The sequence below is a fragment of the Neoarius graeffei genome, chromosome 13 (genome assembly GCF_027579695.1).
Source record: "Neoarius graeffei isolate fNeoGra1 chromosome 13, fNeoGra1.pri, whole genome shotgun sequence".
Taxonomy (NCBI): Eukaryota; Metazoa; Chordata; class Actinopteri; order Siluriformes; family Ariidae; genus Neoarius; species Neoarius graeffei.
This window is the reverse complement of record NC_083581.1, coordinates 29,831,250-29,848,227: the sequence shown is the minus strand read 5'-3', so window position 1 is coordinate 29,848,227 and position 16,978 is coordinate 29,831,250. Positions and strand designations below refer to the sequence as shown.

The window sequence follows — 16,978 nt, the reverse complement described above, 5'->3', positions numbered from 1 at the left end:
GTAGTGTGACCATAGATTAATGAGGCAGATGTGACGTCGGATGCAACCCAGCAATTGTACCCAACTACGAGTAAAAAATTTAGCTTCAACTTGGAAAAAAATTCACGGCCCACTAGATGGTGGTTGAGAAACACTGGTGTAAAGGATGACTGACCAGCTATTCATCCTGGAGCTGTATAATGCAGAAAATTGGCAGACTGGGCTAATTATCTGCAGGGATGAGAATTCCGCGGATCTGCGGAATTCTGAGTTTTTCCCACTGAAAATGTCATTTTTGCGAAACGTGTAAATCCATTGAGAAATTTTTGGGGGGTCGGGGTGTGTGTGTATGGTTAACGATCTGTGGTCACCTTATAACGCAGACATCCCAAGTGTCCCAGAAGTTCCGGGAGTCTCCCGCATATTGATAGCGGCTCCCTGATGCCCGAAAATTGGAGAATATCTCCCGGAATCTAGAGCAAGCGAGCAAGAGCGTGCACGCGCAACATTGTCTACCTCGCGCATCTTAGAATGTGCGCATATGACGGAGCGCGAGAGAGAGACTGCGCGTGTGCCTGTTCATGTAGCGCATGCTAGACAAAGAGCATCCTGATTGGGTTACTCAGCAAAATAAGCCAATCAGCTTTCAGTGTGGGCGGGCTTTTATCCCTTTTCTTGAGGACTGACGTTTTCAGTTGAGTCAGTGCAGCCTATAGGATCGGCATGGCAGAGAGAGAGAGCGCGCGCCCCAAAATACCAAAATACAAAACCCACTTCAGCTCAGATTACACAAAAGAATCTCCCTGTCTAATGAGGGTCAACAATAATGACCTTTTTCGCGTGATGTACTGTTTGCAGCAGTGATTTCAGCATTGCCCATGGTGGCTTAAATGATTGTAAAGGACATGTTGAGGTGAGGAGTGTCAGTTCATGTGCATTATATTTAGGTCTACAACAGGCTGTCATGAAAAGACCAAACTTATTGAAGATTTCCGTAAAGTAACAATGTATGAATATACATCATATATATCAAATACACGTCATATACAAGTGTGTATCTTTTATAAATGGGGCTAGCTTATCTAATGTAGCATGTTGAGGAGAATCATAGTATCATATCTATATTTCTGATAAAATTTTAGGTATGATACCGTGTATAACTCTCCTACTTATTGCTCATTTCATAGGGGGAATTGCTGGCATGTGCCACGCGGGAGCGTCTGCCCAAATTTTTTAGGCCGAGATGAACTTAGTTTTTGATTTAAAAAAAAAAAATCCAATATGTAATGCCAATTGACAATTGATATTGACCCAAAGGGCAAGGAGGTCGCTTCGCACCCATAGACAGCTCGTGCCGGTTTGCGCCTCCTTCTCCTGCTTTGATATTGACGCCATAGCGACGAGTACATCTCGCTGCGAAGGGCAAGCAGCATCATTTTGCGCCTCTTCTCCTGCTGGCCAGAGCGTGCACACATCAGTCAGAGTGCAGACCAGACCACCAGAAGCTGGAAGCTGGATTGAGTCATCGGACTGAATTTCCTACTTTTTTCAAACTTTCCTGATCGCTATCAAAACAAACAAAACTTCTGGCTTGATTACGTCAGCATTCGAAAGTGGGCGCGCGCGTCTTTTGACAATCCCTGTGTCCGAAATTGCTCGCTACTCACTATATAGGGCACTGTATAGTGGAGACACCATTTTGTAGTGCTGAAAGAAATCAAATTAAAAGTCTCAAATTTGATTTAATAAAAGACAGCAGCAAAGAAGAAAGTATTCAGCCTTGATTTAAAAAGAACTGAAAGCTGCAGATACATCCATATCTTGGCAGGCTGAGTGGTATGCTGGGGCATCTCTTGCCAGCAGACCAGGATATCCAGAGGGAACTTGTGCGGTTCAGTGTTGACCTGACCATCCCCAGCTTCAAGGAGGGAGAGAGCATCGTGGAGTGGTGGGGTCATGTCTTCGACAGACCAGACAAGTACCCCTCCCTGGGTGCACTGGTTAAGCGTTGCCTCTCCATCTTTCATGGACCTAGAGTCAAGTCCTCATTTAGTCTGATGAATGATGTAATTGATCAAAGGAGTGGCAACATGAATGTGGAAACATTTAACGCAATACAGACGGTCAAGTGCACGCTGATGTCCAGGGGGAAGACAGCTATACAGCTCTTTAGAAGGGAGGACGTGAAGTTTGGGGAAGTGGACAGAACATTAACTCTGCAGTAGCCACATACAAACACCAGCAGAGGGTGAACAAGGAGGAAAAGCAGCAGAGCAAGTATGGCTCTCAAGCAACTTGCAGTGCTCAGCAGGCCAAGAAACCGACTGCTGAAGGAGAGAAGCGGGCAAGGTTGAAACATGTGGCAACTCGGCGAAAGCGGGCCATGGAGACACTGGTGGTCCAGGCAAATAAAAGGAAAAAATGATCACTATTCCTTGTGTGTTCTCCACTTTCTTCGTTCTATTATTCGCATTTTTTTCCAGGGCATAATTTCACTATAACTACATGTATTTGTACTGTATGTCCTTGTGCAAATGTCAATACAGTATACTTAGTAAGGAGGCTATAATATTTATTCTGAGGGAGGACCCCCCAAACAAAATAAAACACCACCAGAGGCCACGTCACCACTCGCGCACTTTTCTCACCCCCGACCCGTTTTCATGCCTGAATTGTACATGCCTGTTCTTTAATTCAGAATCACCATCTTGATCTTCAGATTGACCATATGGTATCTGTATTACATTACACAACATCCTGTCCAGATAAAACCTCGTTAGTACACACAACAGTTGAAAGGGAAGTGATAAGTGCTGTTGAATGTTGCCTGCTTAATATGCAAAACCTCCTGCTACCATGATAACATCAGAAGAAAGCTTAAGAGAATTATATGATCGAACTTTTTTCTGGTTTGCGCTTCATTTTAAAGGATTAGAGTATTCAAAGACATGAATAGCTAAAATGCAGAAATATAATACTGTAGAGCTCGTTTATATTAAAAGGTGCATTGATTTTTTTTTTTTTTGAAATCATCAAATGTGAATTGATTAAAAAAAGTCTCTTGTCCCATATTAATCATTTTCACCTGGTAGTCCACCAAGAAGGGGAATTTATTTCCAAATAAATTGCAACTTTTTGCTGATAAAATTAATGGTTTTGGGGTAAAAAAAAAAAGCCAAAAATCATTAGCTCCCGCCCCCTGGGCCCCCACCAGGGCTCTGCCAGGGAAATCGATAAATCAAACGGGATAAAGAACTGTTTCCGATGGGCATGGCTCGATAGTAGCGTTACCGTGCAGAAAGGGACACAAACTGTGACGACGTGCCTGACGGAACATATCCGAAAAGTGGACGTGCCGGGAAAGGTTCTGTGTATTCTGTGCTCGGATATGATCAGTTATGGAAACAGAGGAGCTAGAAACATCCAGGAGCACATCAAAACAAAAAAGCACAAAGGTACGTTTTACTTAAATTGTCAAAGATAGAGTCAGGAGGAATCTAATATATCGTTACGGTTACCTCCATTATCGCTCACAATATATATTTATCTTAAAGTTTATAAATGTTTTAAACCATCATTGAATTTGAAAACATTCATATATATATATATATATATATATATATATATATATAAGGCGCACCCCCCCTTTGAAACCCCCCCCCCCCCCCCCATGTACACTTTGCGTGCGTTATGTCTGCCCTTGGCAGACATTTCAGAGTTTTTTTAAATGTCCCATTCTCATCCCTGTATCTGTCCCAAACTGACCTCTTGTGATATTTAATCTATGTCTTTTATTGGCTTTTTATAACCTGCACCTGTATTTTAACAGCATGTGACACTCTGTGCTGTTAGCTTTTCTCATTCACTCTAACTTCTGCATTTATGACATTTATAATCATGTAGACGACATGTTTGAGCTTACTGAGTGTGTGTGTGTGTGTGTGTGTGTGTGTGTGTGTGTGTGTGTGTGTGTGTGTGTGTGTGTGTGAATGCTTGAACGCACTGCATGCTATATTGCTCCACTAACTTGTCACGGATGTCCTGTTCAGGAGCCTGCACAAGTCCTGAGCCTGCACAAGTCATTTGCTCACAACAAGGCGTCAGCTCTCCGTAAGCAGACGCACAAACAAGTACGTTCCTCCAGCTGCTTACTTCAGATGCCATAATGAATGAAATTGCAGGTTATGCATTTGGACCTGAATTTGATCTTTGCAAAAACTATAAAAAGCATTTTTTCAAAAATATCTCATGTTCATCAGATGTTAGAACACAGCAGCTCTGACGGCGTCAAATCCCAAGGTTATATCAATGCATTCATTCAAAAGTTTGAATGTGTTATTGTTTCTATGATAACAGCTAATTTTCTGGGATGTGCAGTCCTGTGCAAACGTCTTGGGCACATGTAAAGAAATACTGTCGATCAAAAATGGCTTAAAAATAATGAAATGAAATGTTTCAACATAAAAAAATACTGTAAACAGCACTAAGCCACATTCTTCTTGCGTATGAGAAGACAGCTGTATTAGATACAGTGGTGCTTGAAAGCTTGTGAACCCTTTAGAATTTTCTATATTTCTGTATAAATATGACCTAAAACATCCTCAGATTTTCACCCAAGTCCTAAAAGTAGATAAAGAGAACCCAGTTAAACAAATGAGACAAAAATATTATACTTGGTCATTTATTTTTTGAGGAAAATGATCTAATATTACATATCTGTGAGTGGCAAAAGGATGTGAACCTCTAGGATTAGCAGTTAATTTGAAGATGAAATTAGAGTCAGGTGTTTTCAATCAATGGGATGACAATCAGGTGTGAGTGGGCACCCTGTTTTATTTAAAGAACAGGGATCTATCAAAGTCTGATCTTCACAACACATGTTTGTGGAAGTGTATCATGGCACGAACAAAGGAGATTTCTGAGAACCTCAGAAAAAGCGTTGTTGATGCTCATCAGGCTGGGAAAGGTTACAAAACCATCTCTAAAGAGTTTGGACTCCACCAATCCACAGTCAGACAGATTGTGTACAAATGGAGGAAATTCAAGACCATTGTTACCCTCCCCAGGAGTGGTCGACCAACAAAGATGACTCCAAGAGCAAGGCGTGTAATAGTCGGTGAGATCACAAAGGACCCCAGGGTAACTTCTCAGCAACTGAAGGCCTCTCTCACATTGGCTAATGTTAATGTTCATGAGTCCACCATCAGGAGAACACTGAACAACAATGGTGTGCATGGCAGGGTTGCAAGGAGAAAGCCACTGCTCTCCAAAAAGAACATTGCAGCTTGTCTGCAGTTTGCTAAAGATCACGTGGACAAGCCAGAAGGCAATTGGAAAAATGTTTTGTGGATGCATGAGACCAAAATAGAACTTTTTGATTTAAATGAGAAGTGTTATGTTTGGAGAAAGGAAAACACTGCATTCCAGTGTAAGAACCTTATCCCATCTGTGAAACATGGTGGTGGTAGTATCATGGTTTGGGCCTGTTTTGCTGCATCTGGGCCAGAACAGCTTGCTATTGTTGATGGAACAATGAATCCTGAATTATACCAGTGAATTCTAAAGGAAAATGTCAGGACATCTGTCCATGAACTGAATTTCAAGAGAAGGTGGGTCATGCAGCAAGACAACGACCCTAAGCACACAAGTCGTTCTACCAAAGAACGGTTAATGAAGAATAAAGTTAATGTTTTGTAATGGCCAAGTCAAAGTCCTGACCTTAATCCAATCAAAATGTTGTGGAAGGACCTGAAGCGAGCAGTTCATGTGAGGAAACCCACCAACATCCCAGAGTTGAAGCTGTTCTGTACGGAGGAATGGGCTAAAATTCCTCCAAGCCGGTGTGCAGGACTGATCAACAGTTACCAGAAACGTTTAGTTGCAGTTATTGCTGCACAAGGGGGTCACACCAGATACTGAAAGCAAAGGTTCACATACTTTTGCCACTCACAGATATGTAATATTGGATCATTTTCCTCAATAAATAAATGACCAAGTATAATATTTTTGTCTCATTTTGTTTAACTGGGCTCATTTTGTTTCTAACATTTTGTTTATCTACTTTTAGGACTTGTGTTGAAAATCTGATGATGTTTTGGGTCATATTTATGCAGAAATATAGAAAATTCTAAAGGGTTCACAAACTTTCAAGCACCACTGTATAAGAAAGGTGCTGCAGCCAGTTCACTGTGGACTGCTTGGGGATCGTGAGGTCGACATCCGCGTACGGGCCAAGGGTGGGGCATTCGCTGAGGATGTGCTCTATGGTCTGCTCAGGTGACCCGCAGGAGCAGGCTGCAGATGGGCACAGACCCCATCGGTGCATGTTGGCATTGGGGCAGCCGACCCCGGTTCGTATCCGGATCAAGGTGACCCACTCCTACCTTGGGAGGCTGCCACTTGGGGGTAGTGCCGTATTCAGGATGACACTGAATTGGGCAGGGTGTGCAGTCTGTTGCCAGGTGCCTGTCTGTGCTTGTAGGGTGTTGAAAGGTGTGTCAAGGAGGGTGGCATGAGCATAGGTGCTGTTGATCCAGGTGTTGCGATCCTTCTACTATATTGTGGAGCAAATGTGTCTTATCCTTTTGGGCCTTACTGACCAGCTTGTTTGTGTGTTGTTCCCTACGGAGAGCTGGAGGTGCTGTGCCTGAGAGGACTGGCAGAAACTCCATTTGGTGTAGGCCAGATGCATCCAGTAACAATTTTCATGGTATCGTTTAGGGCTGTGTCCAGCTTTTTTGTATGAACACTCCTACTCCATTCTGGTGCTGCTTACTCTGCAGTACTGTAGATCAGGGTGAGGGCACTGGTTCATAGGGTAGATGTTCTTGCACCCCATGAGGAACCCACCAGGCGACGTAGGAGGTTGTTTCTTGAGGCGACTTTTGCACGCAGCAGCTCCAAGTGTTGTTTGTACAGTAAGTGAGCTGCCAGTCGAGTTTCACCCCTAGGTCGGTTGGAGTCGGGTTGTACGGGAGGAGTGAGCCACTGAGGTTGATCTGGATCTGGCGGTTGGCCTCTTTGGTGTTGAGGTGGTTTTGGCAGCACTCAGCTTCAGTCTCCATCTCTTGAGATATGTTGCAAGTTGGACCATATCTGTCAAGAGTGTCTACCTCTACAGTTGCTGTCAGCATAAAGTAAGGCTAGGTCATCTGTGTAGCCATATTGTTGAAATGTTGTACAGAGTAAGTCACTGTGTAGAAGTTGAACAGCAATGAAGCCATAATAAATCAATATAACAAAGTTAATATTTGGTGTGGGGTAGCACGGTGGTGTAGTGGTTAGCGCTGTCGCTTCACAGCAAGAAGGTTCTGCGTTTGAGCCCAGTGGCTGACAGGGGCCTTTCAGTGTGGAGTTTGCATGTTCTGTCCGTGTCTGTGTGGGTTTCCTGCGGGTGCTCTGGTTTCCCCGACAGTCCCTGTAGGTGACAGTTCCCCGTAGGTGTGAATGTGAGTGTGAATGGTTGTGTGTCTCTGTGTCGGCCCTGCGATGACCTGGCAACTTGTCCAGGGTGTACCCCGCCTCTCACCCGTAGTCAGCTGGATAGGCTCCAGCTTGCCTGCGACCCTGTAGGACAAGATAAGCGGCTACAGATGATGGATGGATGGATGGATGGATGGATGATATTTGGTGTAAGACGATCCTTTGCTTTAAAAAAAAAAGTAGTCTCCAGTACAATGAGTGCCGTTTTATAAGGAAATGAGCTCTAGGTTTTACGGAGCATCTTACAGAACCAGCCACAGTTCTTCTGGACACCTTGTCACACTTGCTTCGTAATTTTGCACCAAAACCCAGTAGCCTTCATTATGTTTTCTTTTTTAATCTGAAAAGTCGGCTCTTATGGAAGATGTTGCTCAGATACAAACTTTTTTTTTCTGTAACATTTAATTTTGTGCTGGAAAAAAAACTGAACGGTTGGAACTCTGAAATGTTTTTGTACTGACTCGATAATGTAGAAGTCATAAAATAGAAATCTATAACAACGTTTGTATGAAAAATAGGGCGCCAAAGACTTTTGCACAGTACTGTGTCATGTAATGTAATATATATCAATCAATAAAGGAATAATCATGAATCCTCACAGTCCATCAGAAACACAGCGTGCACATGCAACTGGTTTCCTTTTGTTTATGCGACAAATTATCACAAATGCAAAACACCCAGGGTGCATCTTATTTGCTCTCTCATTAAATTTTTCATGGCTTTTGCATGCGTGTTTATTCCTCAAGAACATACTAAAATGAAGAATTTGTTTAACATTATTAGCATTTACACAGTAATAGAGCATTCTCCTTTACATATTTTTAAGTATTATTGACATCATTCCGAGCTTTGGAAGCATGTTATGAAAGATTAAAAAAAAAATCATTAATGCTAGTATATTAATACATCCTTTTGTCAACAATCATCTATGAAACTTTCACACAGCCATAAATAAACATGTTATTTGTTATACTTAAGTACATCCACTGTGTCCTTCTGTTAGCGACGGTAACACGGTGTTAATCGTTCAGAGTGACCTTGTGACCTGCGTCCAGGGTCACAGCTGGAGAGAGAAGATAAAATGTTTCATCATGCACTTGTCACACTTTTTTTTTTTTTACAGGAATCAGGAGCCCAAGGAAAGGGCAAGGATTTCATAAGCCTTGGCTTACAAAATGGACACCTGGTGTTCAGGTGAGTCACTCGATCATTCACTGGGACACGATCTCACGATCTGCATCACACAAACTGGAACAAGTGTTCGTTTTAGGATTATAGATGACTGAGCTCATGCTTTGAGCAGGTATACGTGATTTTATTCTGTCCACATTCACTGGATATGAGCAATCGCACGCTCTGATTGGCTGCTCTACTACTAGGATATCAGGTCATATACCGTAAGCAGAGAAAAACAAAATGGTGGAGCGTTTTGCTGAACCAACCGAGGATGAAATCAAAACTCTACTCGAAAACAAAATCCCAAAAAAAAAGGAATGAAAGTACTTGATGGTAAGAACGTGTCTTTTTTTTCAAGAATTATTATAGCATTTTTCACAAATTGCTACTGTCATTTCGCCGGTTTGTTTGCATTCTAAGCAGAAATTATTTTGTCGGATGTTTTGTATAAAGTTATTATTTATTGAATTTGCTAAAAATAAAAATGCTCTGTTTCTCAAAATCCAGTGACCGTGGAGGGAATAAAACGGTTATTCCACTCAATCTCGTCGTACATGGTTTATAGCCAACTCGGTGCTACATGCCTCGTTGGCGATCAGCTCATGTACGACTTGATTTCATGGAATAACTGTTAATTACAACGTTGTACCTCAGTGCTGTTGGATTCTCTATTCTGATTGGTCAGAAGGTAAAACTGTAATTGATTCCAAAATATTGGAATCACACCAACCCATCATTGATCATTTTCCTTTAACAGCACTCCTCACTGTGTGTTACATCAATCATGTCAAAAACAAAACTGAATAATTTCAACGTGTAGATACAGTATACGCACAAACGTTGCCTCTTTGCCCCATAGTTACCAGCTGGGCAGCGGGGAGGCAGAAATCGTCTCAAAAGAACGCATTAATGATGGACACTGGCACAAAATCACTGCAGTCAGGTATCTTTTCTTTTTCCATGTACATTTGTTTATCTACTAGTACCATCTCCAAAACCAACAAAACACTATTTTCTGCTGGTTTATTATTTGTGCCTAATTTTTTTTCTGGATTATTAATAGCTTCATAGTGATTAGTCTATGTGACAGGAAAAGACTAACCACAATTAAGCCAGGATTAAAGCAAAGTTTCTCTGTTAGTCCATCCGAAGCCTTACGGTGGCTTACAAAAGTATTCATCCCCCTTGGTGTTTGTCCTGTTTTGTTGCATTACAAGCTGGAGGGCATTAATCAGAGATGCAACAAAGACACCAGAGATAACACTGAAGGAGCTGCAAAGATCCACAGCCGAGATGGGAGTATCTGTCCATAGGACCACTTTAAGACGTACACTCCATAGAGTGGGACTTTATGGAAGAGTGGCCAGAAAAGAGTCATTTGCCCAACAGCATGTGGCAGACTCCCCAAACACATGAAAGAAGATTCTCTGGTCAAATGAGACTAAAATTGATCTTTTTGGCCATCATGGGAAACGCCATATGTGGCACAAACCCAACACCCTGAGAACACCATTCCTACAGTGAAGCATGGTGGTGGCAGCATCATGCTGTGGGGATATTTTTCATCTGCAGGAACAGGAAAGCTGGTCAGGACTGAAGGAAAGATGGATGGCGCTAAATACAGGGCAATTCTGAAGGAAAACTTGTTTGAGTCAGCCAAAGGTTTGAGACTGGGACAAAGGTTCACATTCCAGCAGGACGGTGACCCTAAACATACTGCTAAAGCTACACTGAAGTGGTTTAAAGGGAAACATTTAAATGTTTTGGAATGGCCTAATCAAACCTCAATCCAATTGAGAATCTGTGGCATAACTTGAAGATTACTGTACACCAACACAACCCATCTAACTTGAAGGAGTTGGAGCAGTTTTGCCTTGAGGAATGGGCAAAAATCCCAGTGGCTAGATGTGCTAAGCTAATAGAGACATACCTCAAGAGACTTGCAGCAAAAGGTGGCTCTACAAAGTATTGACTTTTGGGGGGGGAATACCTATGCACACTCCAGATTTCTTTTTTTTTCACCTTAATTATTGTTTGTGCCACAATAAAACAACAATTTTCACCTTTACAGTGGTAGGCGTGTTGTGTAAATCAAACGGTACTAACCCTCCAAAAATCTATTGTAATTCCAGCTTGTAATGCGACAAAACAGGACAAACACCAAGGGGGATGAATACTTTTGCAAGTCACTGTATTTTAATATGCTTTGTATTTGGAGTCTCCATTTTATTCTGGCTTCAAAATGGCAGTATATATGAAGTTTGCATGTTCTCCCCGTGTCTGTGCGGGTTTCCTCTGGGTGCTCTGGTTTCCCCCACAGTCCAAAGACATACAGGTTAGGTTAACATGGGGCAGCCTTGGGCTGAGGTTGGGCTGAAGTGACCTTGAGCAAGGCAACTAACCCACAACTGCTCCCCGGGCACTGTAGCATAGCTGCCCACTGCTCTGGGTCTGTGTGTGTGTGTGTGTGCGCGCTCATTGCTCACTTGTTTGTTCACTGCTTCAGATGGGTTAAATGCAGAGGACACATTTCACTGTGCTTAAGTGTAGGTGTGATAAGTCAAGTTCTTCTTCTTAAATTAGATTCTAAATCCAAAATGTCTTCTATCAGGATTCCCGCGAGTCCTTAAAAAGCCTTAAATACAACTTTCGGTTTTCAAGGCCTAAAAACGTCTTAAATTGTTTGGAATGACTGGAATTTTTGAAAGGGAGGTATTAAATTTAATATTGGACCGAACGAGTGAAATGTCTCCATCCGGTTTGGGGTATTTTTTAACCGTAATTTTAAAAGTGACCAGCGTACCTTTTGGGGGCAGCATTGGTTCTGTGCGTTCTGTGGGTTCCATAGATCAAGAACTAACGTTTGGAGGCTACTGGAGGAAGTGTGGTGTGGTGCAGTGTGGTGAAGAGTGAGAGATGCGCGGGTAGCTTACGCGGGAGCTAGAAAGCGTTGATAATTATGGGAAGATGTCTGTTTAACGACAAGTGGTTGGGGGATGACAAATACCCCCAGAATAAGGAGAAGAATCGTTTGTGATAAAAAGCGCTGGATCCCACAAACGTGTTTAAATTGATGCACCCTGTTGTTCACCAATTGTGTGCATTGTTCTTAAAGTTAGTAAAAAAAAAACTATTGTAGAAAACAGTTGTCGTATTTATCATTTTCTTTGCCATGGTACAGTCTTAATTTTTCCATTTAGAGGTCTTGAAAAGGTCTTAAAAGTCTTTAAATTTGTACTTGAAAAATGTGCAGATACCCTGTCTATGACTTGTACAAAGCTAGTTTTGCTCAAGAGGAAAATATATGGCTCATGATTGATCTCAAGAGTAACTGATGATGAGGTTTTAATTGATGATTTGTTGGATCATGTTTCATATAAGTGGCACAACTGAATGAATCGCTGGACAAATCACTGTATTTTTTATTTTATTTTGTGAGCAGGACAGGAAAGCAAGGCTATATCCAGGTAGATGACAGGACGGCTCAGCATGGACAGTCCCCCGGCAGGAGTGTCATGGTAAACACCAAGGGCAACATCTACCTGGGTATGGATTTCTTTACATTACTAGATATCTTAATACATGTTACTGTAATGTCCTGATTGTAATTGACATCCTATTACTGAGATTTGGAACATGGCTCTTTATATATACACCAATCTCAAACCACTGACAGGTCAAGTGAATAACATTTGATTATCTCATTAAAGTGGCACCTCTCGAGGAGTGGGATATATTAGGCAGCAAGAGAACAGTCAGTTCTTGAAGTTGATGTGTTGGAAGCAGGAAAAAATGGGCAAGCGTAAGGAACTAAGTGACTTTGACAGGGGCCAAATTGTGATGGCTGGATGACTGGGTCTGAGCATCTCCAAAATGGCACATCTTGTGGGGTGTTGCCAGTATGCCGTGGTTAGTACCTACCAAAAGTGGTCCAAGGAAGGAAGGACAACCGGTGAACCAGCGACAGGGTCATGGGTGTGAACCAGCGACAGGGTCATGGGTGTCAAAGGCTCGTTAATTCGCATGGGGCACAAAGGCTAGCCCATATGGTCCAATCCCACAGAAGAGCAACTGTAGCACAAACTGCTGAAAAAGTTAATGCTGACACCTTTCTGTTTTAACCAGCATTCACTTTTTTCAGCAGTTTGTGCTACGGTATGGCTGATCAGTGTAAGTGTGTTACTTTACACAAGAACCAGGAGTTTAAATGCCTTGCTTATGGAAGAGGTGACAAAAAAAGATGATCTGGACAAACAAGCCACCAAAACCAGGTTCCCAAGTGGGGTGACAGGAAAATGTCAATCGTCGCAATACTAGTCAAGCATGGGTGTCTGTAAGCTGATGTATGTGAAAGAGGGCAGATAGCACTTTCCTCTAGTCCATTATTCCCAACATAAGAATCCCTTATAGACTGCTGATTTAATTGTTCGACATTTCATTTGCTGAAATTTTTATATAATTTGGATGATTATTTGGTGTCTGTGCATTATAAAATTCAAATATACAGTTAAATGATATTATTATTTAAATAATTCTGCTCATATCTATTCCAATGTCTATCTTTATTGAAGCCAAGCAGCGCTCCTGATGAGTTTATGAGCAAAATATTTGTAAGGGCACAAAATCTACCTGAATAGAATAATAATGTTATAGCACCATGAATGAACCATTGAATTGTGTAGTGTTATGCGTTTCACATCAATAAATTTCTGCATTGTCTTGTGACAGTGATACCAATAATGGGATACACATCACAGTTACAAATACATATTTATTCCTTTCTTTGACACACGCTAGAAACAACACACAACATTTATTATGGCGTGACTCTGCTGGGTGCCTGGTGGACAGCAGTGAACAGTGATTTCATTTTATATCATTACTATATACTTACCATCGAATGTCAAACTTGATATGTCAAACAGTTGTCTGGTTACGTCGGTCATGTCCATGTGCATTCAGCACCATTAGGACTATTTATCATGCACCTGTTCCTGATTAGAGTGCAATCACAGCGTGGGCATACAAGGACTCTCAGGAACACAGACTTTGTGAAGTATACACTCTGTCCCCTGCGTCTGACGTTACCAAGCCTTGTATTTTGTATCACTTTTCTGGTTTTGACCCTGTTTGTGGTTTTGGACTGTGAGTATTGTATTATCTCTGATATCCTGTCTGTGCCTCACTGCCTGTTTTTCGACTTTGCCTTTGTCTCCGTTTTGGATCTGTTTGCTAGCATGCTTTCAATAAAAGTCTTCCTTACATCCGTCTATCACCCTTACACGACAGAAACTGTCAACTGTCCAACAAGCTAGTGGACTAATAAAACTGTTTTAACTAGTTTTATATGAAACTGTCATACATATTTTCCATAAAATGTGAGTAATTCCACATTATTTTTTAAAAAGCAAATTAAAAATAAGCGCTGGATAAAAACCCATCGATCTTATATAAATAAAGATGCAAATTTCATTGTCTGTTGGTCAAGTGTTTGAGATACTTTGCCTTGCACTTATGATCAGGTTTCCTGTAGTGGTACACGTACACCGTTCATACGGATGTCATACAGTTGCAAAAGCCATCAAAAATCAGATTCGATGCATTACCATGTTCTCTTAATTATGGAGCTCCGCTGTAAAACATTAGCATTTGTCTTCAAAAAAATCCTCTCAGGCAAATAATTTAAGTGCTAAAATGTCTGTGCAGCAGCTTGGTGAAAATCTTGTGGAAAGTAGCTTTGTAAAAAAAATAATAATAAAAAAAAACATGTGACGCGTTATTGCATCATAGAATAGATGAGCCAATCAGGTTTCAGTATGCAAATAAAAGTCATGCAACACCAGTCAGACTTGTTGCAGTTGGATACTTCTGTAGAGGACTTTTTCCTGTCTTTGAATGCCAAAATGATGGTTTTGAACAGTTTGTAGTAAATTGTGTGTATATATATATATATATATATATATATATATATATATATATATATATATATATATATATGTGTGTGTGTGTGTGTGTGTGTGTGGTGTCCATGGCGACAGGTGGAGCTCCAGATTTGGCCGTTCTCACTGGTGGGAAGTTCTCCTCAGGCATCACAGGTTGCGTAAAGAACCTGTCGCTGCTTAATGCCCGGCCGGGAGAACAACCGTCGCGGTCCATCGACCTGCAGCTCCACGGTAACGACGGCAAAAACGTGCGCCGCTGCACATCGTAGGCAAAGATGCTACAGCGCCACCTAGAGACTGAGAAAACACTCACACACATACTGCAGGAGTGACCCGGATCTCAGACACCTACAGGACTGCAGATGCATTTCACTTGCATTTTAACCTCCATACACACACACAATGCAAGACTGTTCTCACATCTGTACAGGATTGCAAATGCTTTTAACCTCCACACACACACACACACACACACACACACACACACACACACACACACACACACACACATACAGCAAGAGACATACAGGGTTCTCTGATACAGCCAAAGTATTTTTGCTTGGTGTTTAACCTACACACACACACACACACACACACACACACACACACACACTGATATATTATCTTGGTGCCTTACTGCTGCCAAAAATAATTTTTTTTACTCTGTGCTGCATAAACCAAATGAAAGAGAAAGAAATCAGGACATATTTCATTAAGTGTTGTATAATGAAGGATGATTAACATGGGGTATCAGTTTACATAGTCCTATAGTAGGTTTTTTTAGCCATGATTTAAAAATAAAGAGAGTGAGAGAGAGAGAGAGAGAATATCTAAGAAAAAACTACATGACATGCCTTCACTGATAGCTCCACACTGATGTGGTCAGAAATGATGTTTTTACAGCACTGAATTTTTATTTATATGCATATGAATATATGGATCGATTATTAAATATTTGTGTCAGGAAGGATGCTAATTAACCCTAGCCTGTTTTTCCTCGAGTTGATTCTAGGTCCTAATAATGTGTGTCTGAAGCTTGTGCGCTGAGCTGTGTTTAATACTTGAAGACTCTGCAGCCTTTCGTTTCCTCCCTGTTCTCTCTGAGACGGTTTAGACACTTCTAGAACACAGGGACGAGGTTTCCGGACACTGGGAAGGTCCTAGCTCAAAATACACTCCTCATCTCAGGTGACGATGAAGCAAAAGACGAGAGATGCGTCAGACGCTGAAACGAGCGACCTTTATTTTGGGAGATTTGTTTTATACGCAGTTTATATTTAAGAGAAACCACCAACCTTCCCTTTGTTAACCTCGAATTTACTGGTGTATATGGAAAACCCAATGGTGCTAAACACACTACAAGCACATACTCTTGTCTTCTGCCAATGACTTGCCTCTGTGTTTCTAATGTAACATGTATTGTAAGTAGCAAAAACCACAAGTTTGCAATAAAAGTATTTTTGCTGAATGCCAACCTAGAACAAAAGCACTAAAGCAGTATTTATTCTGGAGCTGAAAGAGAGATTCCCCTTTCAACTAAGGATTGAATATGTAACAGTTATTCAATGAAAGAGTCGTACATGAGCTGATAGCCAACGAGGTGCTACATAAGCCATGTACGACGAGATTGAGTGGAATAACTGCTTTATTCTATCGACATTCAATGGATTTTGAGAAACAGCTTCTTTTTTTTTTGCAAATTTGATCAATTAAAAACTTTATACAAAACGTCCGACAAAATCATTTCTGCTTAGAATGTAAGCAAACCGGTGAAATAACAGTAGCAATTTGTGAAAAATGCCATAATAATAATTCTTACTTCTTCTTATAATAATAATAATAATAATAATAATACGTTCTTACCATCAAATACTTGTATTCCATATTTTGTTGCCTTTGTATTTTGGGAGTTTTCTTCTTCTTTTGGGTTTTTTTGGTGGTTGGGAAACCAACTTAAAGGTGTATTACTGCCACTAATTGGGCTGAAGTGTGGAATAGGAGATTACTTTTTTTTGGGGGGGGGGGGGGGGGGCACTAGGGTGAAAAATGTTGCCCCCTAAAAATGAAAAGTTCCTCCGATCATGATGCATTTTTGTTTTTATGTTCCTTTTGGTAAGAAAACACACTGGGTGAAATATTTTGACAAAATTCAAAAGTTTAATGGCGGCACCAGGAGCTCAAAGTTATGGAAAAAGCTGCTATTTTATGACTTTTATGACAAAATTTCGATCACTTTTCATGAAACATTATGGCACCTTATAGAGTATACCAAATATCTTAGATACACATTTTTAGTACATATTTTAAATATATTATCAAGCACAGTTTGAGTTTTAGCTGTTCATTGAATCATTGTTCAATTACTTTTAAACAATACATATGTATTATGAATCACATTA

At 41.0% G+C, this 16,978-nt stretch overlaps 1 protein-coding gene across 9 annotated transcripts in view; it reads left to right on the top strand.

The window, feature by feature from the left end:
• Positions 1–16,065, top strand: part of hspg2 (heparan sulfate proteoglycan 2) — a 272,884-nt gene extending 256,819 nt beyond the window's left edge. For 7 of the 9 annotated variants that reach the window (XM_060937478.1, XM_060937483.1, XM_060937480.1 and 4 more), the window contains 5 exons: positions 4,029–4,109; positions 8,585–8,655; positions 9,497–9,580; positions 12,080–12,183; positions 14,676–16,065. In XM_060937478.1, the coding sequence (XP_060793461.1) occupies positions 4,029–4,109; positions 8,585–8,655; positions 9,497–9,580; positions 12,080–12,183; positions 14,676–14,848 (513 nt within the window). In that variant the 3' untranslated portion in view covers positions 14,849–16,065. The remainder of the gene's footprint in view (positions 1–4,028; positions 4,110–8,584; positions 8,656–9,496; positions 9,581–12,079; positions 12,184–14,675) is intronic. The other 2 variants (XM_060937484.1, XM_060937482.1) reach the window with 1 other exon arrangement.
• The last annotated feature ends 913 nt before the right edge of the window (positions 16,066–16,978 follow it).